General features: G+C 38.4%; 1 protein-coding gene across 1 annotated transcript in view; it reads right to left on the bottom strand.

The window, feature by feature from the left end:
- The window catches only part of cpa6 (carboxypeptidase A6), a 29,497-nt gene extending 6,661 nt beyond the window's left edge, over positions 1–22,836 (bottom strand). The window contains exons 1-6 of the mRNA XM_047349198.1: positions 22,518–22,836; positions 15,280–15,355; positions 4,269–4,393; positions 2,036–2,150; positions 1,580–1,681; positions 1,386–1,490 (exon numbers count right to left, since the gene is read on the bottom strand). Of these exons, the coding sequence (XP_047205154.1) occupies positions 1,386–1,490; positions 1,580–1,681; positions 2,036–2,150; positions 4,269–4,393; positions 15,280–15,355; positions 22,518–22,633 (639 nt within the window). The 5' untranslated portion in view covers positions 22,634–22,836. The remainder of the gene's footprint in view (positions 1–1,385; positions 1,491–1,579; positions 1,682–2,035; positions 2,151–4,268; positions 4,394–15,279; positions 15,356–22,517) is intronic.
- Between the last annotated feature and the right edge of the window lie 858 nt (positions 22,837–23,694).

Genomic DNA, 23,694 nt, shown 5'->3' with positions numbered 1-23,694 from the left:
TTACATAAACTCTGAATCCTTTTTTCTTCTGGCTCTTACTGTGTTTCTATTCCCATCCATCTGGGGAACAAATGGTATATAAAAAAGGTGGGGGAAATAAATATTCTTGCAGCGTCCGGTGCTGGTCTGGCTTTCATTTCAGAGAAAATAATTGAGACTAAAAGCCCGTTTCCACTTCAGGAACCTTTTAAGGCAAGCAGAAGCATAATTAGAAACATAATTAACCCTGCTTCTTTTCAACTGCTTCCACCAGGGTAAAAACACACCGATACAGGTAGAGATTTACCTTATAAATGTATCCTGGTAGGGAAGTAGTACTTTTGATATTACCCAAAATCTTTGGGGTGGAGAAAGTTACTTTAACTGTAATAGATAAAATAATAAAGTCATACCTTTATTTCTTCAAGATTAGATTATTATAATGCTCTTTTATCAAGTTTATCAAGCAGCAAGGATTTTTCATAGCCACCAGTAAATATTCACAGGTCACTTAAGTTTTGAATCTCTACACTGGCTTAGAAATAGAGGTTGTACCTATGAATTTGTCTGAGCTGGTGATCCTGTAAGCACCAGCATGTCCGCTGCCTTCATAGGGTAATTATTTGTTAAGCATCGACAGAGTTTGCAAAAACACAGCGTGGGAGTGAACAGTTTCTTATCAGACACCAGAACTATTGAACAATCTACCTCTAGATATCAGGAAGGCATATTCACTCAGTGTTTTTAAGTCAAAATTAAAGATTCATTTGTTTAATACGGAGTATAAGCTTTGAATTGGAAGTACTTCTGCTTTGTCTATGGTTTAAAAACTTGTCAAAAATGACTTGCTGGTCTTTTTGGGGACAAGTAGTTTAGTAGAAGCACAGGGCCTAAGTTGTAGTCACAACAATCATACTAATGGTGCAAATGAAATCACTAATGGGACAAATAGGACAAGCAAGTCACTGGCCCTACCCTCTATTCAGCTCAACGTTTGGGTCTTTATGGTTGACAATCCAAGCAAATCCAAAATGATGCCATGTGAGCTGTTTTGGTCACATGCACCAAGGAGAGAACTGCTGAAAAAAGACGAGTGGGAGACGAGTCAGAGCTGCAGATGTTGGTTTTGGAAAGATTGAAGCTGAGGCCCAACAACCCAAGGAGACTGAGTGTCCAGGGTAGCATAATAGCATGAAAAATGCATGTAAAACTGTGAGATGGAACCTGTGTAAATGTTTTAATCAGTATTACAGGTGTAAAAGACATGTTTGCATCAGGATAGCTATGCATGACAAGTTAACAGCTACGGCCTTGTTAAAGATCCTTTATATCAGAGATTGCCTGAAAGAATGAAGGTTTAAACATCCATTCATTAATGAAATCTGCAGACGATTACATAGAAGTACCTCTTTGACAAACCACTGGCAAAAAGCAGGTCCAATCCATTCCCTGGCATGAACGCCACAGTCAATCCACACAGATTTTTTTTGTGGACGGCTTCTCTTTCCTAGCTGACAGGACAAAAATCCTTGTCAGGACACGATAATCTTTGAATGCACCTTTTCTCTGTCATTTCTGTGTGATTGTTGTTTTCTCCTACCTGAAACACATAAAGAGGTCTTCCTTCATATGACTTCCCGACGGAGAACATAGTAACCAGCTGAGGGTGACTTCTGTTCATTTCAAACATCCAGTTCTGAATCTGCAGCACAGAAAATAATGAGGGAATTCTCAATTACCCAAAAATGCTCTGTAGTTTTAAATTGTGTTTTTCATTTAATGTGTCTCTGCAGACACACAGTGGTGCATGAGTCTGAAAATGTAATTTTCACAGAGAAGGTGTAGATAAATCTCTCAGTATCTTCCTGTCTCATGTTTTTTCCAGTCAGATGGATGATAGACCTGTGTATAAAGCACTTATGAGAGTGCAAGCCAAGAGTGAAAGAGTGTTGCATGAGGAGGAGAGTAACTTGAAGCAGGAGAATATCTTAAAAAACATGTTTGTTTTGTCAATGGTGCATAAGCACAGGACAGTGACAGGGGGGCTTACACCCACCTCTTCCAGCGAGTGGTAAATCTCGTAGTCATACTGAGACTCTGACCTCCGCTTGCGAGAGGAGCGATATCCTGTCTGCTTTTCAATTTCTTTCTGCAGATTGGAGATAAACACCCTGTAGGAGGTGGAAACAGGGAGACAAACAAGATCCACATAATAGAAAACCCGCTACAACAACCCCACCAGTACAGTTTTAACATGTTTGCAAAAAACGGTTGATCAGAGGTTTACTTAAACTCATCAGCCACATGTATGCCTTTATTGGTGGGCCTTTAATGGTTCATTTGAATTGTTTTTTTTTCCAGAGTTGAACAAAAACTTCAACAAATTTTAAATACAAAATTGAATGCACCTAGTAGTTTAAATATATCACAGTTTCCGATGTATAAATACACTTCCAATAATAGTTGGTTTGAAGTTCTTTAGCTGCATCTCAATCACACTTTTTGTTGCTATCATCAACCTTCTGATACCATTCTGGCTTTTCTCGGCTAAATTGGTAGAGCTCATTAAAACTGGTTGGTTTTATGGCCTCAACCTAGCTTTTAAGCAATTTCCAATAAAGTTAAGGTAAAGACATTGGAAAGGTAATTCAGCAAACCTTCCAAGAGCAGTTTTGAGGTGTGTTTGGGATCATTGTGCCGTCATAGAAGAAATTCTACAAGAAGAGGCTTTCATGCCTAAGATCCCTGTACCAACTGTCAAGCACGGTGGTGGCAGTATCATATTGTGGGGCTGTTTCATTGCATCCACACTGCATTGCACAGTGTGGATACAATACTAAAGACGTGGGATTACCTCCAAATTCTTTAACTTCTCATCAAATCAACAGTAAGATGGTTGAAACTCGAACACAACTGAACACAACAGAACTATGACCCAAAACACACATAAGCATTGGTTTTTGAATAGATTAAACAGGCAAGCATTTAGCTTCTGGACTGGGCCAGATTTCAACCCCTTTGACAATTTATGAAATATCCTTAAAAGTATGCAGTTCTGCTTTTACAGTGAATTTTGGTTTTATGTTGTTTTTCCCCCACCTTTTTGGTTAGCTCTGGCAATGAAGATGGTGGTTGTTGCTTAGTTCCTCATATTAGAGATGGAGGGAACTTTTTGCTTTGGTTTAGCTCTTTGAGATTGTTTTTTTTCTGGACTTTGGTTTTTGGGATTATGGGTTACTTAAACAAGTCTTTAAATACTTGATATATCTATAAAATATATATTTTTTTAATTATTTCTGTTAGTGCCTTCCTTCATGGTTATGTTTTTTGTTTTTACGCCCTTTATTCCCAACAGAGCCCTGCTATGTGTCTCTCTCTTCTGCATTCTGGGGAGGCCACACAGATAGAGGGTGCAATGTTGTTGCCGAGGCAACTATATTGCACCAGGGTTTGACATTTGCTTAAAGTAACATTTCTAAGTCTGTATAATTGTTTCAAAGCTTTAACTAATGCAAGAGTGTAACATTGGTATAATACCCTACAGTTCCCGGTTTACTGGCATATGACGATATTGGCATGAAGATGTGGATTAGGTAGGTTTTTGTGTTGGTTCTTTCATAACACTAATTATGCATCATAAGTTGTGTCTGACAGGACAAATTAAAGTCATACTATAATTATTGACATCTGTTAAAGGACTCTTTGGGTTTGAAGTTTTTTCTTGACTTCCCCACTCAAAAAGATACAGATGATGTGATATTTTGTCATCACATCCATGCGGGTATGTCCATTAAAGCATTAACATTTCATTGCAGAAAACACCAATTGCATCATCAAAACCAACCAACTGCAAGATAAACTTGGTTCGAAAGATTTCCGACACACGGAGCCGATCTCATGCTCAGAGCTGAAATTTCTCCCCATGGAGACAATGAAAGCCTTTTTGGCTGTGGTCGCTTTCACATAGCTTCGTCACTGCTGCGTTAATTTTCACGGGGGGAGGGCAAACAGTGATGAAGGAGTTGCTTTGTGAAATGGCCAGGCAGAGGGGTTTGAAGCCATGTTAAAGATTTTGGATACAAGCCATGGCCATCTCTGCATATGAAAATCATATTTCATGTCTGCAGGAAAGCCACGTAATTTCAATAACTTTAGGAGAACAGATGTGTGTCTGTCAGGCTGTGTACAACTTGGTGTACAACTGGTTTAGATTTTTTCATGAAAAAACAGGACAGCACTAAGTTTTGGGAACTTTCATAAAGCTAAAGGTATGCATGCAGTCTGCTTACCGATATTTGATCCTTTCCAGCTTAAATCGGGCATGCAGATCTTGTGTGTCATTTTGTTTCGCATGAACATCCACTGTGGCATTTTGATGAATTAGAGAAGCACTGTTGGGCTGCCAGAAGTCCACCTAAAGCATGAAATTAGGCATTAAAACAGTCAGTAATTAAAATCTTCAATGTATCATACTACACTTTCACTCTTCAACAGTGATTGCTATCAATAATTAAAAAGTAAAATATTGACTCAGGAAGATGATTGTCTCATATCCATCAGAAACATTTGTCACAATTAGAGCTGCACCGATGAGGCTTTCACTGGTCGATTCCATGATTTTCTGTCTAGTGACTATGACACCTATAATGCCTTGCAAAAATCATGTATACCCCTTGACATTTTCCGCACTTTTTCCTGTTTCAGCCACAAACGTCAATGCATTTTATTGGGATTTTATATGACAGAGCGACACATAGTAGTGTAGATTTCTAAAAAGGAGGATATGTGATTTTCAAATGTTTTTAAAGCCAGAAATCTAAAATGGATGACATATATTCATATTCAACCACCCCATGATTCAACAATGTATAAAACCCTCTTCCGCTGTAATAAATGTGTACCAGTTTTGCACATCTAGAGACAGACTTTATGCCTATTTGTCTTTTGAGAATAGCTATAGCTCAGTCAGATTAAATGACAAGTGTGTGTGGATATGTTTTATGGTACTTTAAATTTCATCACGAAAATTTGTCGTTTTTATTGTGATAAGGCTAAAATTGATAATAAAAAAGTATTTGCAACTTCTTTGCAGACTTTTTTAGGCAGCTGTATGGCTGTGAACTGCAGTCAAAGCCCAACAAAGACAAATACTGCTTTTAAAAAAGTATACCAATCTTTAAATAGGCTTCTTCAAGACAGAAAATAATAAAAGTAAAAATCCTGACAATACTGTCATTATTAATTGGAATCCATTGTTTTCACGGTAAATCAAAATTCATATCACAATGAATTTTTCACGCTAATGATAAACGATACGATAATTGCCCATCCCTATGCTGTGGACATTAAGGGAAGATATAATCCACTGATCTACTCAAATATAGTATATAATAGACATGCAGAGTGTGAATCATGATAACTGAAATAAGATATTTGACCAAATACTACATCCAATCATTCTTCTGCATTTGCCATTTTGGACACATGAATATTGCTAATAAAGCTGGGGTTCAATACACTGCCAAGTCTAATCTGAACCATGCCATTGTAGATCTGGCTGTGTGTTTGGGGTCATTGTCCTGCTAGAACGTGAACCTCTGTCCCAGTCTCAAGTCTTTTGAAGCCTCTCACGAGTTTTCTTCCAGGATGGCTCCGTCTTTAGCTGTATCGGCCAACTTTTTCCTGTCTATACTGAAGAAAAGCATCCCCAAAATATGATGCTGCCACCACCCAACAAGAATGTTATTCCAGGGTAACAGAATAAATGGAGATAAATACAAAGACATGCCACACTTTATTTTGTAAAACCTTTGCAAAATGATATATATTCTCGTCCTTCCACTTTATAATTATTCACTACGTTATGATGGTCCAGCGCATAAAATCAGCATAAATACATGCAAGTTGTGGTTGCAATGTGGCCAAATGTGAAAAAGGTCAAGGGGTGCTAATACTTTTTCAATGCACTCCAAGGCATCCCTAACTAAAACAAAACCCATTAAATAACATGTCTTTTGATGCATTTCCAGACTAAAACATTTGAGAGTTTATTAAGAAAGAAAAAACGTAAGATTTCTTAGCATTTGAAATGGCATTTGAGTGGTCAGAGCAGATCAAGGAATAGTGATCAAACTATCCCTTGATCTATCCCCTTTAAGCCATTGTTGAACAAAGTCTTAGTGATAAAACAAAGGAGAAAAAAACAAGCTTCTTGCTCAACTCCCTTTTTCTCCTGTGTGACCTCACATTAGCAAGTACTAACGTGTGTTTTGGCACATTATCAAGCTGAGGCTGAGCTAATACAGACGGCCCAGAGAACAAAACCCACTTGTTAACCAAATAAACACAGATATTGAGTGATAACTGATTTAAAGAAAAAACACACGGGGAAAGGGAGAGTAACTGAAGGACGAAAAAGTGACCAACAGAGGATCTTGAACCAAACAGGAAGGCAGTAATTTATAAATGATAGATTAAAGTTTTCTTTTTTTTTTAGATTAAAGTTAAATAAAGAACCCACCAGGTCCCTGCAGCGTACATGTACGATTATCGTCATCTGGCTCTCATTTGCTGCACACAGGCTTGTTAATGTGTCAACTGGTTTAAGAGTTTACAGAATGCATACCAGATTATTTTAACTGCTGGGACTGAAACCCATCAGCCAGAATGTTTGTTGCCTTGAGTATAAACCCCATTTATACTGCGCTGTTTTTTATGGCATTTCCCAAATGGCACTCCAAATGTTTCAGTCAAAACACATACGCCAAAAGGGCCGCCTAAACATCCTTGATTAAGTTAAGAGTTTATGGGCACATTTATGTGCCTGAAAAATACATTATTTGTCTGTTTTTCACATCATTTACGTTCAGATTTGTTACGTCACTTTGTATGTGGGCAGATATAAATAATTGGATTAGTATCCTTATGTTTTATGTGGTAACAGAGTGGGCAGAACGAGGAAAGCAAAGTTACAGCTTAATAAAGAATGCTGGTTCTTTTAGGAGGGCGAAGAGCTGACGCTGCGTCTCAGTGTGTGTAATGTTATTTCAAATAAGACCATCAAACTGGATCAAGTTAAAAGAAGTGACAATGTGTCTGTTTTTTGTGAGCTGAAACAAATACGTTTGAAAATCTTAGTTCATGTTCTTAAATAGGAGATGAATATGAATTGGCTAAAAAGAAAACAATATTAAACATATTTTTCCAAAAACAGGTGTGGATGAAATAAATCTGAGTCAAAATGTTTCTCTCCTTTTAACCGACACACTACTCACTTCTGCTGCTACATACAAACTATTGGTTTATTTGTTTCTACAGGAACTTTAACGGGAACAATGTGATTCTATCGACATTCATGGACATCTTACTTCACATCTTCAACGGTGAAGATCTCAGAGAATGTTGATTGAAATCTATTCTTTACAACCTTAATTTATAGAAAGATAAACATACAAAAATGTCAAAATTTATATTTCCAGCAAAAGTGAAAAAGATTCATAGTTTTGCATTTTGTTAAAAAGGAAATGTCTTTTGTAATATATGTAAAAGAAACTCTGGCCATTTAAAAAAAAAGTTTAATTAGCAAGATATTCAAATTATTGACAAAGAATTCCTGTAAATTCTCCTAAAAGAAAAAAGCCAACATTGTCCAGTTGTGTTAAAACTGGAAAACGAGCTGAAAACAGAAGCCCAACAACGCAGATGGTGGAAAATGTCAGCAAGAGTTCAGTTAAAGTGGAAGTCAAATAAAAATGACTTTTACCTAAATAGTAACATATTGTTAGACAGGATGCATGGTGGATGCATGGTTACTAGCTCTGTTTCCTCTTAGCAAAAAAGGTCCCTTGCAACTCAGGCCGTTCTGTCTGCAGTTTGCATGTTCTACTTGTGCTTGTTGCCTTGGTTCTCTCTGGGTTCTTCGGTTTCCTCCCACAAAGGTTTAATTGAAAAGTTTTCATTATAGTTTTCAAAATTTTTTTGCTGCTAAAAACTGAATGAAACATAATAAAATCCCATCCTATATGACTATGATGGGAAAGACTGAAAATTTTGGCGAGAGATGAAATCCAATCAGATCCAATTTTTGTCTCATGTAAAGTTGGAAAAATGGCCACTGATGTTTAATCTTATTGATCAGTAGGAATGGACTGAAATATTAAGAAATAACATAGTATTTGCATAAGAAGTTAACATTCTATAATATATACAGTACAGACCAAAGGTTTGGACACACCTTCTCATTCAAAGAGTTTTCTTTATTTTCATGACTATGAATATTGTAGCTTCACACTAAAGGCATCAAAACTATGAATTAACACATGTGGAATTATATACTGAACAAAAAAGTATGAAACAACTGAAAATATGTCTTATATTCTAGGTTCTTCAAAGTAGCCACCTTTTGCTTTGATTACTGCTCCGCACACTCTTGGTATTCTGTTGATGAGCTTCAAGAGGTAGTCACCTGAAATGGTTTTCCAACAGTCTTGAAGGAGTTCCCAGAGATGCTTAGCACTTGTTGGCCCTTTTGCCTTCACTCTGCGGTCCAGCTCACCCCAAACCATCTCGATTGGGTTCAGGTCCGGTGACTGTGGAGGCCAGGTCATCTGGCGCAGCACCCCATCACTCTCCTTCTTGGTCAAATAGCCCTTACACAGCTTGGAGGTGTGTTTGGGGTCATTGTCCTGTTGAAAAATAAATGATGGTCCAACTAAACGCAAACCGGATGGAATAGCATGCCGCTGCAAGATGCTGTGGTAGCCATGCTGGTTCAGTATGCCTTCAATTTTGAATAAATCCCCAACAGTGTCACCAGCAAAGCACCCCCACATCATCACACCTCCTCCTCCATGCTTCACGGTGGGAACCAGGCATGTAGAGTCCATCCGTTCACCTCTTCTGCGCCGCACAAAGACACGGTGGTTGGAACCAAAGATCTCAAACTTGGACTCATCAGACCAAAGCACAGATTTCCACTGGTCTAATATTCATTCCTTGTGTTCTTTAGCCCAAACAAGTCTCTTCTGCTTGTTGCCTGTCCTCAGCAGTGGTTTCCTAGCAGCTATTTTACCATGAAGGCCTGATTCACACAGTCTCCTCTTACCAGTTATTCTAGAGATGTGTCTGCTGCTAGAACTCTGTGTGGCATTGACCTGTTCTCTAATCTGAGCTGCTGTTAACCTGCGATTTCTGAGGCTGGTGACTCGAATGAACTTATCGTCCGCAGCAGAGTTGACTCTTGGTCTTCCTTTCCTGGGGCGGTCCTCATGTGAGCCAGTTTCTTTGTAGCGCTTGATGGTTTTTGCGACTGCACTTGGGGACTCTTTCAAAGTTTTCCCAATTGTTCCGACTGACTGACCTTCATTTCTTAAAGTAATGATGGCCACTCGTTTTTCTTTACTTAGCTTCTTTTTTCTTGCCATAATACAAATTCTAACAGTCTATTCAGTAGGACTATCAGCTGTGTACTGTATCCACCTCCTGCACAACACAACTGATGGTCCCAACCCCATTTATAAGGCTTGAAATCCCACTTATTGAACCTGACAGGGCACACCTGTGAAGTGAAAAGGTGACTACCTCTTGAAACTCATCAACAGAATGCCAAGAGTGTGCGGAGCAGTAATCAAAGCAAAAGGTGGCTACTTTGAAGAACCTAGAATATAAGACATATTTTCAGTTGTTTCACACTTTTTTGTTCAGTATATAATTCCACATGTGTTAATTCATAGTTTTGATGCCTTCAGTGTGAAGCTACAATATTCATAGTCATGAAAATAAAGAAAACTCTTTGAATGAGAAGGTGTGTCCAAACCTTTGGTCTGTACTGTACAAGTATTGTTTGTTGCATGTACACTTTTTTAAAAAGTTGCTAATTCTAGTTTTTAAAATGATAAATTATTACTTCACGTTTGTTACACTGTTTTTACAATTTTTAATTTAGTGTATATTTTGTGTATATGTTGCATAAAACACATTTTAGTAGGTTTCTTTAGTTTTTTAGTTTTAACAGAAGTAAGTCTGAGTCTCTGTGTATTGCAAAATATAAGTTTAACCATTCCATCTTGGACTAAATATTTCAACTAGGTGTAAAGAAAAGAGTTTCTTTAAAGATAAAAAGGCATCCCACTAGATGACTTCACATTTTATTTGACTAAATCAAAAATGGCTATAAAAGACTAAAATATATATATATTGGGCTATAACTACATTTAAATTTGAGGTCAGAATTATCAATGATGTTGAGTTATTCAACCTCCAGGGATAAATTGGGTATAGAAAATGAATGGATTTGTTATAACATGCAGTAAAAATGTTTAGATGCACAATAAAATAAGTGTCCAATTAAAATCTTTACAACTCAGATTTGAATGTCTGTATTTACTTTTGATAAAAACAGTTAATTATATTTTGTTTCTGTTTCTTTGCAGCTATTCTTTCATGACATCTTTTAGCTCCAGTTTTATGTAAATATTACTAAATCTGCACCAAATGCCCATTTTACGTGCCCACATTGTAAGACAAATTCTTGTATAAAACACTTGTCCAAATAAAGGATTCTGATGTGCATACAGTTTAATGTTTATATCTGAAGCTGTTTGAGGGAAGACTGTTTAGCAAAAACAGAGGATTTTTCATAGTAAAGTTTGGGCCACCTTAATTTATTTCTTTAGTAAATAAAAGCTAAGCAAAGAGGAAACATGTGATTATGACTTAAACACGTCTCGATCCGTTACTGATGGGTTGAATCTTGATTCACCTGCATTATGTGCACACGCACCCTGACCATGATGTGCAGCCCGAAGTTGGCAACTTAGAGTCTGGCACACTGGAGGCACAGCAGTGTGTCTATGCTACTGAGAACACACGTCCACAGCTGTCCAAACAGTAGCTGCTGCTGGTGTTGTTCCTGCTGCAGTCCCAGCCAGCTCTGTACTTGCAGTGCTCCCAAATATAATCAGTTCTGACCAGTGGTTTCCCCCGGTAGCCTTTGCTGCATATTAAAAGCATTTACTGAGTCCTTTTTGTCCTTGTTTTGTCTTGTAGTGCTTCCTGTTTGGAGTTGTGCTAGTATTGTACTCGTTCATTACTCACAGTGGATATAACAATTTGAAATAGCCCTGTTAAAATTGTTGGTTTTTTGTGATGTAAACATTGAGACCAAGATCAATCATTTCTGAGCATTTAATGCTTTAATGTGTGTGAAAATCTGAATGTCTCAACTGAGAAACAAAATGTAATCATTTAGGAGAGGGGGATGAAAAAGGATGCATTAAGATAATGTCGCATGTGTGCAGTGAACACCCTTGAACTAATACTTAGGTTTAATCACAGGTCTCAGTACCAAGAAAAGCGCTCCAGTTCTGTCGGATTGTGATGGTATTTCTGGTGCACCGTCCTCTTCTCATCACCCCACAGATCTTGAATCAGATTCAGGTCCAGGTTCTGGCTGGGTCTAAAACCTTTATTCTCCCTCAGGTGAATCCTTTCGTTCATTTGGATAACCTAAGCCTGAAGGTTTAGCACCAACACTGACTGGCCTTTGGAACCATTCATAACTCCATATGCCTTGACTAAGGCCCCAGTTCCAGCTGAAGACCACCCCAAAGCATGATGCTGCCACCAATATGCTTCACAAGCATACTTTTTGGATTAATGGCCAATGAGTTCGGCCCATCAGATCACACTTCATTTTCTCACACACTTTTTCTGAGACTTCACATGTGATTTGGTCAAATTTGGCCAGGCTCAGTGTTGGTTTCCCCTAAATGAGTTTGTTTTTCAGTTGAGTTGTACAGGGTAAAGGTCACATCAAGGGAAGAAAGGTTTTGAAATTGTCTTGGCCGGCTTTTTTTACATTACAAAACTAACATTTTACCAATGCTGTGTGGACTGTTTATATCTGCTGTAACAGGGAGGCTAATTGGGGGTTACAATAAGGGCAAAAGAGATAAGTGATATTTTGAAGCATGTATTTGAACATATCCTCCTGAATGCTTCTGTAATGGTTTAACTACATATAGATACATATACTATATATACACTGCTCAAGAAAATAAAGGGAACACTCAAATAACACATCCTAGATCTGAGTGAATGAACTATTGTCATTGAATACTTTGTTCTGTACAAAGTTGAATGTGCTGACAACAAAATCACACAAAATTCATCAATGGAAATCACATTTATTAACCAATGGAGGCCTGGATTTGGAGTCACACCCAAAATTAAAGTGGAAAAACACACTACAGCTGATCCAACTTTAATGTAATGTCCTTAAAACAAGTCAAAATGAGGCTCAGTATTGTGTGTGACCTCCACGTGTCTGTATGACCTCCTTACAACGCCTGGGCATGCTCCTGATGAGATGGTGGATGGTCTCCTGAGGGATCTCCTCCCAGACCTGGACTAAAGCATCCACCAACTCCTGGACAGTCTGTGGTGCAACGTGAGGCTGGTGGATGGAGCGAGACATGATGTCCCAGATGTGCTCAATCGGATTCAGGTCTGGGGAACGTGTGGGCCAGTCCATAGCTTCAATGTCTTCATCTTGCAGGAACTGCTGACACACTCCAGGAACATGAGGTCTAGCATTGTCCTGCATTAGGAGGAACCCAGGGCCAACCGCACCAGGATATGGTCTCACAAGGGGTCTGAGGATCTCATCTCGGTACCTAATGGCAGTCAAGCTACCTCTGGCGAGCACATGGAGGGCCATGTGGCCCACCAAAGAAATGCCACCCCACACCATTATTGACCCACTGCCAAACCGGTCATTCTGAAGGATGTTGCAGGCAGCAGATCGCTCTCCACGGTGTCTCCAGACTCTGTCACGTCTGTCACATGTGCTCAGTGTGAACCTGCTTTCATCTGTGAGGAGCACAGGGCGCCAGTGGCGAATTTGCCAATCCTGGTGTTCTCTGGCAAATGCCAAGCGTCCTGCACGGTGTTGGGCTGTGAGCACAACCCCCATTTGTGGACGTCGGGCCCTCATACCATCCTCATGGAGTCGGTTTCTAACCGTTTGTGCAGAAACATGCACATTTGTGGCCTGCTGGAGGTCATTTTGCAGGGCTCTGGCAGTGCTCCTCCTGTTCCTTCTAGCACAAAGGCGGAGGTAGCGGTACTGCTGCTGGGTTGTTGCCCTCCTACGGCCTCCTACACGTCTCCTGGTGTACTGGCCTGTCTCCTGGTAGCACCTCCAGGCTCTGGACACAACGCTGACTGACAGACACAGCATACTTTCTTGCCACAGCTCGCATTGATGTGCCATCCTGGATGAGCTGCACTACCTGAGCCACTTGTGTGGGTTGTAGAGTCCGTCTCATGCTACCACGAGTGTGAAAACACCACCAACATTCAAAAGTGACCAAAACATCAGCCAGAAAGCATAGATACTGAGAAGTGGTCTGTGGTCCCACCTGCAGAACCACTCCTTTATTGAGTGTGTCTTGCTAATCACCAAAGATTTCCCCCTGTTGTCTATTCTATTTGTACACCAGCTGTGAAATTGATTGTCAATCAGTGTTGCTTCCTAAGTGGACAGTTTGATTTCACAGATGTTTGATTTACTTGGAGTAATATTGTGTTTAAGTGTTCCCTTTATTTTTGAGCAGTGAATATATTTAGTTTCATGATAATGATTAGAGGCCTTAATATGACTATATGTGCTCAGTCTTTGGAGACTTGCTAGCAGTATTTCATTCAGTTCCACATTCTCCTGGAGGGGCATGTCCCAGACACTTTATTTCTTCTTCTACCTATAACAGCTGGCCCTCCAGACTTATTTTCTGATAAATGTTTAAAAAGGCTTAAATAGATCTTTACCAATACTACCTTACCATTCTCTTCACTGCATGTGGAGGCAAGATGATAAACATTTCCATTCATTTTCATTACATTCATACTCTTTCATGTATATATGGGAAAGTTTAGGTCACTAGCTATTTTCTTATAGCCATTCCCCAGGCTCATGAAAAGTCTACCTTATTTGAATGACATGTTCTCGTATCTTTCCCATTTTAAGAAGTGTCAAAGTAAATTGGGCCTCTATTTCATATCATATGTATACCCACTAGGGAACAAAATGTCACAGATTACTAATTAGAAATTCTTCTGCATTCTCATGAACATGAAAAAAGAAAAAGAAAAGTAGCAAAAACAGCTAAAATTACATTTGTTCTATAGGAAGTGTCCGAGGTGCCACTACAGTAATTATATCACCAGTGATTTTTTTAAAAGATACTTTTTTCCTTATGCAGAACTTTTTCTTCCAACATCAAATTTAAAGGTTGTCTGTTTCAGAGATTTTCTGCATGGAATTAAGCAACTGCAGGAAAAGACAAATTTATTTCAAGGGATCTTTTAGCACATTCTTACCATGAGTTCCAATAAATGTAAAGGATGCTGTTAATGTTAGCTTCTCAGAACTCGTTTTCACTTTTTTGTATAGATTAGAACTCTGTTTAAGGAAATCGAAAAAAGAGAAAAAGAAATAAGGAATGGGGCCAAAACAAAAAAGAAAAAACACATAACAAAATAAAAACCACATATCTGTGATATTAAACAAACGGTTTTACGAAACTGTGACACTGGGAAGACGTTATGTCAAATGTAAAATACAAAAAGATTATTTATTACTGTACGTATTCATTTGTTTGTTTTTAGTTATTTTTATTAACTTTTTTAAATTAACTATTAGACATAAAGGCATGGCTGTGTCAGGTTCCTATAGGCATGGAAACATTTATGAACCTTATTAGTTCCATCAGCAGCAATAACAAACATATCCAGGAAAAAATAAATCAACATTTATAAATCATTTTAATCATCACTCAAATCAGTTGTTTATGTCTTGAATAAGCATCTCTCTGTCCGTCTTCATACCAGTCTTCTATGCTGAAGTATGAGCAAACTGAAGCATTGTGGGAAAAGGGTCTTGGTCGCCCCTGACTGATGGATAATTACTTCCAAATGAGTTCAGGAGAAGAGCGGAGGCCTTTGTCTCCTCTGTGGGTTCCTGCCTAATTTCAGTGTCTTTGAAACACATGTTCACAGAGTTTAAAAAATCTAAGCAGTCATCCACCTAAAAAAATTAAAAACCCACCCCCATATTTCTGTCAGAGCGTCTTATTGAAATGATTACTGAATGTCTCCCTCCACCACTGGGAAAGATTTTTCCAAGAATGTGACATGCGGCTGTGAGTTTATTTATATTTGTATAATTTAATACCTGGGAACAAAGGGAAAAATAAGGATGTATGTTGAAGGTTTTAGGGAAATATACGAAACAATGCCAACCTTAATCTGTCCGAGGATTTTCTTGAGGGCTTGTACCTCCACGTCATTAGTTGGGGTAATCCTGAAGACTTGGTCGCTGTGGAAACAACACAAGCTCTCTAAGGTTCAGGTTACAGCTACAATCAACACACACGAAAGGTGTTTTTATGGCATTTCCACCCACTTTGTAACACATTTACAGACTGCATGTTGTAAAAAAAACACCTGGGCTTCAGAGTCAAGTCATGAATCTATCTTTTGTGCCAGCTGAAGGTGACACTTCTAATAGCAGATGTCAGATAGTGAAATGGGGGATTTCCTCTTTCGGTATCCTGTAGCTCAGGGCAGAACTCCCTTAGCTAAATAACCTGTTTCAGACATCATTATAAGATTATGTTACCAGTGTGCATAGCTATTGCCTGCAGCCAGCACATACAGTAGCAGCAGCTATCTTCATGCACTTTCCTGTTTATAACGTATTTAAACATCAATATGTTTTGATTATATGTCAAATATCTATAACCAACTCTAATGAATTTCTAATTAGTAGCTAAATGCAACTAAAACTTTTCTGAGACTTTACTTTCATTTTTTTTGCTGCACTAGAGGCCTTTATTTTTTTCCAAGGTAGGCAGACAGGAAGTAGGATGGAGACAGCATGCAGCATAGGTCTCCGGGGTCGAGAGTCGAACCTAGGACGACTGTGTTGAAGACTCAGGCCTCCGAATATGAGCCGCCATGCTGCATGCTCTAATTTCTTTTTTTACATCAAATGAATTTTTGTTAAAAAATGAAGAGACTCTCTCCATTGGCCATTAGGTCATTACTACCTATGTTATTTTGAAACCAACAAACAGCATTGTTCCAAGCAGGTTTTTATGACATCGTGCGCATTTGAAAAGAACACAATCGCCTGGATAGTTTTGAATATCTGTTTCTTTTGCACAACTCGTGAAACACCACATTGCTGAAGCTGGCATCTGATCTGGGAGTGTGGTAAAGGGCTATTTCACATTTTCTGTTTGGACAAAGCTAGATTACTTAAAATCTATAACACAGAAAAATCTGGATTTGATTATTCTATATTTAAATATAATAAATCCCTGATTACAATCAGTGACAGCTTTATGTCACAAAAATAAGAAAATAGGAATTTAAATGCTAAACCAAAGTAATGTTAATACCGAGAATCTCCAGTCTAGTTTATAACCCATAAGCAAGATAATCTAGAGATAAAATAAAGCAGTGAAATAGACTTTTATCTGTCAGTAACTAACAATTTAAATTATAAATTGGTTAAAGCTTTTTAAGGTTTAAGCTTTTTGATGTGCTACACCAAAAAGCTAATAAATTAAATATAAATCATTGTAAAAAGCGCTTTATTGTTCCAGAAATTCAGATTGTGTCCTTTTCAGTATTGGAGTAAGATATAAAGTCTGGAAACTTAAACTCTTATCTTTGCTCAATTTTAAATTTTTCAAACTTACCAGACTTGAGGAATAATCAAATCAAATTCCATATTTGACTGTTTGAACACCTCAGCCTCCACACACACACTACCAGTCAAAGGTTTGGACACACCTTCTCCCTCCAAGGTTTATCTTTATTTTTATTCCTACTTCTGGGAACTCCTTCACAACTGTTGGAAAACCATTTCAAATGCCCACCTCATGAAGCTCATCAAGAGTGGGCAAAGCAGTAATCAAAGCTACGAAGGGATGTTTTGAAATATCTAAATTATAAAAGATGTTTTGAGTTAATTTGCAATTTTTTGTTTGCTACATTATTCTATATACTTTTGCTTCATATTTTTGATGTCTTCACCATGTATGTACAATGTAGGAAGTAATAAAAATATGGAAAAAACATTGAAAGACAAAGGTGTGTCCAAACATATGACTGGTAGGGTTTGTCTCACAGGCCCTTAAAGGCTCGAAACACAAAATGAGCCCAAAAAATCAAAAGTCTATTAAATTAAAAAATGTACACATAGAAATAACAAACACATATTCATGCATACATATATACAGCCATGCATTTTTATACTTACATTAAAACATATCAGTCCAGAGTTCAGTTTAAGCTGAAGCACCACCTTGAGCTGTTCCTGACTAAAGATAGTAAGATTTATTTTTTATTCAAAAAGGAAGAGGACCTCTCTAATCACGTTTATGTAAATCGGTGGCACTCGAGATTTCCGACTGTACATTAGTAACCTCCTGGCAAGTAGGGCTGTGAATGCTTTCAAGTCCTTTGTTGCAAAGAGAAGGTGACAAAAGACCCCAAACAAGGCTCTAAGAGCATTAGGAGCAATTCCCCCTCTAATAGATTCTTAAGGCTTTTGGGGTGGTGGAAGGCCTTGAGGCTGATTAAAGAATGAAAAAAAAAATGGGGGGAATTAACTAATTAAATTATTTATGTTTCTCCATTTTTTTTTAAACAAACGAATGATCATAACTCACCAGATAGCAAGAACTCTAAGAGGAGATGTTCAAATAGTGTTTTGTGTTGTATACTATCCTGCAGGAAGGATTATTATGAATCTGATACAGGGTTGCTATGATAAAACAGAAGCTCTAGACCTAAACATGCTTACAGTTAACCGTTTCTTCTGTATTCTTCCACCACGCTACGTAAGTGTTCACTGTCTTGTAGAGCATCTTCTTCTCACGTGTTGAGCTCCTTTCCAACAGCTTTTTTTTTTTTTTTTACAGTCTGTCACACAGGAAGCAGGGCCCCACTAAACAAAGATGGGAGCAGGCCATTCATGAGGTCTGAGGGACAAAAGGGTCCAGGTGTCCCACAGAAGTGCACCTTTCACTGACTGAAGGACTTATTTGTAAGGGAGCAGCACTGACAGAAAACATGCAGAGAAATGTTTTGGAGGAGAAAAACAGCTATATAAATATAGATCTTTATAGATTTTTAAAGTGCAAGCTTGTTGTCTGCATTGCGTTTCAAAACTATAATTTTATTTTCTTTTTTTTGTGTTAAAAACAAAAAACAATTATGCATAATAGTGAAGCAAAGGAGATGTTGGTTTTGGTTTTCAGTTCTTTAAAAAAAAAACATTATTTGAAGGGTTCTGTTTATTTTTATATACCCCCTTTACACTTGATACTTCTGAATAAAATCCTCTGCAACCGATGGTTGTTGGCAGCATCATGCTTTCAGCATGGTATCCTTCACCAGGGACAGGAAAGCTGGTCAGGTGAGACCAAAACTGAGCTTTGTGACCACTATGCGCCATCCCTTACCATGAAAAACAGTGGTGGAACCATCTTGCTGCAGGGATGCTTTTTAATGACTCTAAACATAATGTCAGAGCTACAATAAAAGGCCTTAGATTATAACATATCCTTGTGTTTAAAGGGTCCAGTCACAGTTTAGACCTAAATCGAATAGAGACTTAAAATTATTGTTTCTCTTTGTCCAATCTGACAAAACCCTGAACAGACCAGAGAAGACACACATGCACAGGGAGAACATACAAACTCCAAGTAGACAAGCCCACTGACCATGAAATAAAGCTATTTTACACTGGAGGTGTTCGTGAAACTTTTCAAGTAGGTTTTAAGGCTACAGACAAATTTTATGTTCTAGTAGCGAGGGCAGATGACTGCTAGACTATGACAAAGAAAATGAAAACACTTAAATACACTGGATTTGGTGGTTTTAGCATGATGAAGTGTGAAAAGGTACTTTTGCAATGCACTGAAATATTTTGCTCCTTTGGTATTATTAAATATTAGATTGCCTTATTGTTTACGTTCAGAGCTGTTTCACCCTTTCTTCTGTAAAAAGGCAGCTGGCTGGTTGTTTTTGTTACTGCGTCTGCCTGCCAGGCAAAGATATTGTCCTTTCCAACCATCAGCTGAAGGGATTTCTCAGATGAAGCTGCCTTTAAGTTGTCAGTCTGTTGAACCCTTTCAGCAGAATCCTCTCTTAAGATGTTTTCTGATAATTAATTATATGATATAATTTGAAAACAGAACATCTTGTTTTGCAAGCTTTCACACACCCATGAATGTAAAACCAAAATATGTGGCGTCTGAGAGAGAAAATGAGGGAGTTTTTGAGCTGTGATGCTCTCCCTGTGCCCCTGTTAAAACACATCAAAGGCTCCTCTGAAACAGACCATAAATATCTTCTGGTCTGCTTTCTATATGTTTTCTCAGATCACTCCGGCCCCTGCAGCTGAAGATCTCTTTTCTTCAGAATTTCACGTCTCAGGCCAAACTTTGTGTAGTTTTACGCTCTATGTGGAATAGTTTACGCTTCATCCAGACCATAAACCTTCACTGTAGCTTTTACTGTATAACAACAAACTGTCATTTTTTTGCCATTAGCAGAACACATAACCTTAGAAATAGAGCTCAATGTTTCTGCCTGTAATTTAGGAAATGATGAGATCTAAAGGCCTCTGTGAAGCAAAGCATTGCAAATACAATCTTAACCTACTGCAATCAGCATACATGAGGCATACTCAACTAAGCCCCAGGCCAGCAGGAGGCCCCCATCAGCAACTGGATTCCCACTCTGTACTTGTTTCGTTGTTGTGTGTTTGGAGTCAGGTGTAGTAAGAATGAGATGACTTTCGAATTTTATTTTCCAAATAGCAAATTTAAAACAACTTAAAATAATGCGTTTGCTTAAATTCATTTATTTGAGATTTAAATGTATCTAAGATTTCACATTTACGCTCTCTGTGTTTGCTTTTGAGCTGTGGTCAGCTTTTGTGCACTCAGTAGCTGATTCTGAATAAATCTCAACAAGAAATCAGTAATTTCCAACATAGAAGCTTGTTAGAAGAACCAGATAAACTTTACTCCTTCATCCCACCCCCACTGACTCTGTACTGAAACTTGGTGCACCAAACAGCATGTATTGAATTGAGTTTTTATGTGATAGACCAACACAAAGTGGCACATAACTGTAAAGTGGAAGGAAGAGGCTATTTGTATTTCAGTTTTTTTTACAAGTAAAACCAGAAAGTGTGAGGTGCATTTGCTTTGAAAGTCTAGCCATAAATTTCTTGTCATTCTTTGTTAAACAGCTGAAGCTCAGTCAGACTATGTAGAGCCTCCTTGAACATAAATGTTAAAGTTTTGCCACAAATGATCAATTAGATTTCATTCTAACACATGAATATGTGTTCATCTACACCACTCTAGTTGTAGTTCTGGCTGTCTGATGTTTTGGCTATATGACCTTTGGCCCAGTCTAAAATCTTTTGCAGCTTCTAACAGGGTTTCCTCTAGGATTCTCCTGTATTCAGCTCCATCCATCTTTCCATCAGCTCTAACCAGCTTTTGAGGAAAGGCACCTCCACAGCATGATTCTGCCAACATAATGTTTCACCATAAGGATGGTGATCAGGTTGACGTTCGGTGTTAGTTTTCCACTTCACAAAGAGTTTTGAATGTATGTCAAAGTTAAATTTTGGTCCTGTCTTACCAGAGCACCTTCTTCTACATGTTTGCTGTGTCCTCTGTGTGGTTTCTTCTCACCACTCTTCCATAAAGGTCTGTTCTGTTGGCTAATAGTCAGTCAGTCAGTCATTTTCTACCACTTATTCCATAGTGGGTCGCGGGGGAGCTGGTGCCTATCTCCAGCAGTCTATGGGCGAGAGGCGGGGTACACCCTGGACAGGTCGCCAGTCCATCGCAGGGCAACACACAAACAACCATGCACACACTCATTCATACACCTAAGGGCAATTTAGAGAGACCAATTAACCTAACAGGCATGTCTTTGGACTGTGGGAGGAAGCCGGAGAACCCGGTGAGAACCCATGCATGCACGGGGAGAACATGCAAGCTCCATGCAGAAAGACCACAGGTCGGGAATCAAACCCAGGACCTTCTTGCTGCAAGGCAACAGTGCTACCAACTGCTCCACTGTGCAGCCCCTGGACTAATAGTTCTTTCAGCAAATTGTCTGACCTAGGCTGTGAATTTCTGCAGCTCCTCCAGAGTTACCGTGGGCCTCTTGGCTGCTCTTCTGATTAATAATCTACATGCCAGGCCTGTCAGTTTAGGTGGACTGCCATGTCTTACTTGGTTAACAGTACCGTAATATTTTCACGCTTGAATGATTGACTGAACAGTACTCAGTGAGATGCTCAAAGCTTGGGCTATTGTTTTATAACCTAAACTTGTTTTACTTGTCTTTACAACTTTATCCCTGACCTGTCTGCTGTGTTCTTTGATCTTCATGGGTCTCAATTTACTAATTGAGTGATTTCTGAATTTAATTTAAGGATCACAGGAAAAAGAGATGAATACATATAAGTGAAACATTTTATGCATTTTTATTTGGAAAAAAGTTTGAAAATGATGTGGGCTCCTAAATCTAACTCTGTCCTGGGGCCAACCTTTCAGTTTAACTTTTTAATATATTATAAAAAAAGAAAAAAAAAGAAAAACAATGGTGAACAAAACATATTCAAGGGTGGGAGTAGAAGTATAAATATTTTGTCCCACCCATCCTCAAAACATCATCTGATTGATCACTTCCTTTTTAGAGAATCATACTTCAATTTAATCAACTATAATGCAGTCTGTATGTATAAACATACTTCTTCTTAATAATATATTCTCTCAATATCTTTTATTAACAAAGACAGGCTAAACTAATTTTAAAGCACCATATACAGCGCATATTGTGCTGTATATGGTGCTTTTCTAGCAGTTCTAATTTAACATATATTGAAATGCCATTCTTAAATTATGAACTCCATCTTTTCTTTTAAAAATATGAATCCTTTCTGGTACCTGTTTATTTGTTGCTTTAGTTAGGATTTTACCTGTTTGTAATTGTACTGTCAGTACGTTTTAATCATGTCGATTTTGTAAATAAAGTGTTAGTGTGGTCTAAACATCCAGCCTTATTTATTACTCATATTTCTTTTGGTGGCCCCATTTCTCTACACAATGACCTAAATAAGGTCAAACTAAGGAACAGTAAGGCATGTGGAGTGCTTTTTCTTCTTTGGTCGGGTCTGGCCATCAGACAACAAAAATAAACTTAAAGTTTGTTGTGTGAAATCTATGTAAAATCCGTGGAAGGTTAATAGCTCAAATATTTTCTTTGTTCATTCTTTAGTCAGCTTCAAAAAGTGCATATATTTGGTTATTTGCGCTTGCTTTTTGTGTTTTTATTTCTTCTTGAACGTGAATGAGGGAAACGTGTACAAAAATAATGAGTGGTACGCCTGCGGGTGGGAGTGTGTTAGGAGGTGCTTTTATTTCACTCACCCTGCGTAGCGGTTGTTGTACAGATGCGCGCCGACAAGGTATGGCACATTAAGGCAGATTATCACACAGGTCAGTACAGCAGAGGCGCCAGATCCCCTCCTATGGTCCAGATCCATCCCCCGGACAGCAGGTCAGAGACCGGAGAGAGTTTGCAGGATGCAGGTCAGCCTCATAAGAGACCCTTCCAGGACTCCCAGGTTCAGCGCGCACCGTGTCGGGTTGCACTCTTGGCTGCTTCTGCGCCGCTCAGATGCTTAGGTGGAAATACCTACCACCTCCGCAAAGCTGTGGAGGGGATCTGCAGCAGGGGTAGCGGTCCTTTTTAAAGCGAGGAGGACCCGAGTCACGTGGTTCGCAGGGACAGTCTTAAAATGACTGTGGACGCGCGTGCGCAAATGTCAGCCCCAGGATGGCGGGTTAGAAGTTTCTCCTCGTTTTAGGTGATGCATAAAGGCTTGCGTTACCAGAACGATACACTCTCCATTCAGAAGCTTACTACATGCTACTGATTCATAAGTCTGGTAAAGCAAATACGGTATCTTCACTTTGTATTGCTTTCTTTTGCACATCTTTCCAGAAGATATAACGTTTATTTTCACATCAGCCAGTCTTTGTTAGCCCAATCTGGTTCTGAGTTCTGCTAGACTCAGTACCAAACCCTAATAAAATCAATACTGTGTTAGCATCACTCCCTTTGAATCCTATGAAATATAGAAAGGATTTTCACTTGTAAAACTTCGCATGGTACCTACATGGTTGAGCTACTTTCAGATCTCTAAGATCTGCTGAACTATATGCCCTAGGATGGTTTGGAGGACATTTGACCCACTGATACCAGCTCATAAAATGTAGTCTTCACACTTTCTGTTAAAAGCTGAGAAATAAATACATTTCTGTTGCAAAAACACAGTTTCACATTATTATTATTATTATTTTTTTTAGAATAATACAACATTTTATGTAAACTATCACTGATTAAAAACTCATATATTGATAATTACAGTTTATAATAAAATCACTGGCACAACCCTTATTGAAAAATAATAATTGAATTATTACTTTTTTTTTTTTTTTACAATATTACTTTTCTTTCTTTAAGTTGACCAGATTGTATCCAAACCTGTAGTCAGTAAGTAATGACCTCCTAATATCTTGGGGTATAAAAACAAAATGACAC

The sequence above is a fragment of the Girardinichthys multiradiatus genome, chromosome 21, assembly GCF_021462225.1.
Source record: "Girardinichthys multiradiatus isolate DD_20200921_A chromosome 21, DD_fGirMul_XY1, whole genome shotgun sequence".
Lineage (NCBI taxonomy): Eukaryota > Metazoa > Chordata > Actinopteri > Cyprinodontiformes > Goodeidae > Girardinichthys > Girardinichthys multiradiatus.
The sequence above is the reverse complement of the archived record's forward strand: the minus strand, read 5'-3'. Positions and strand labels throughout refer to the sequence as shown.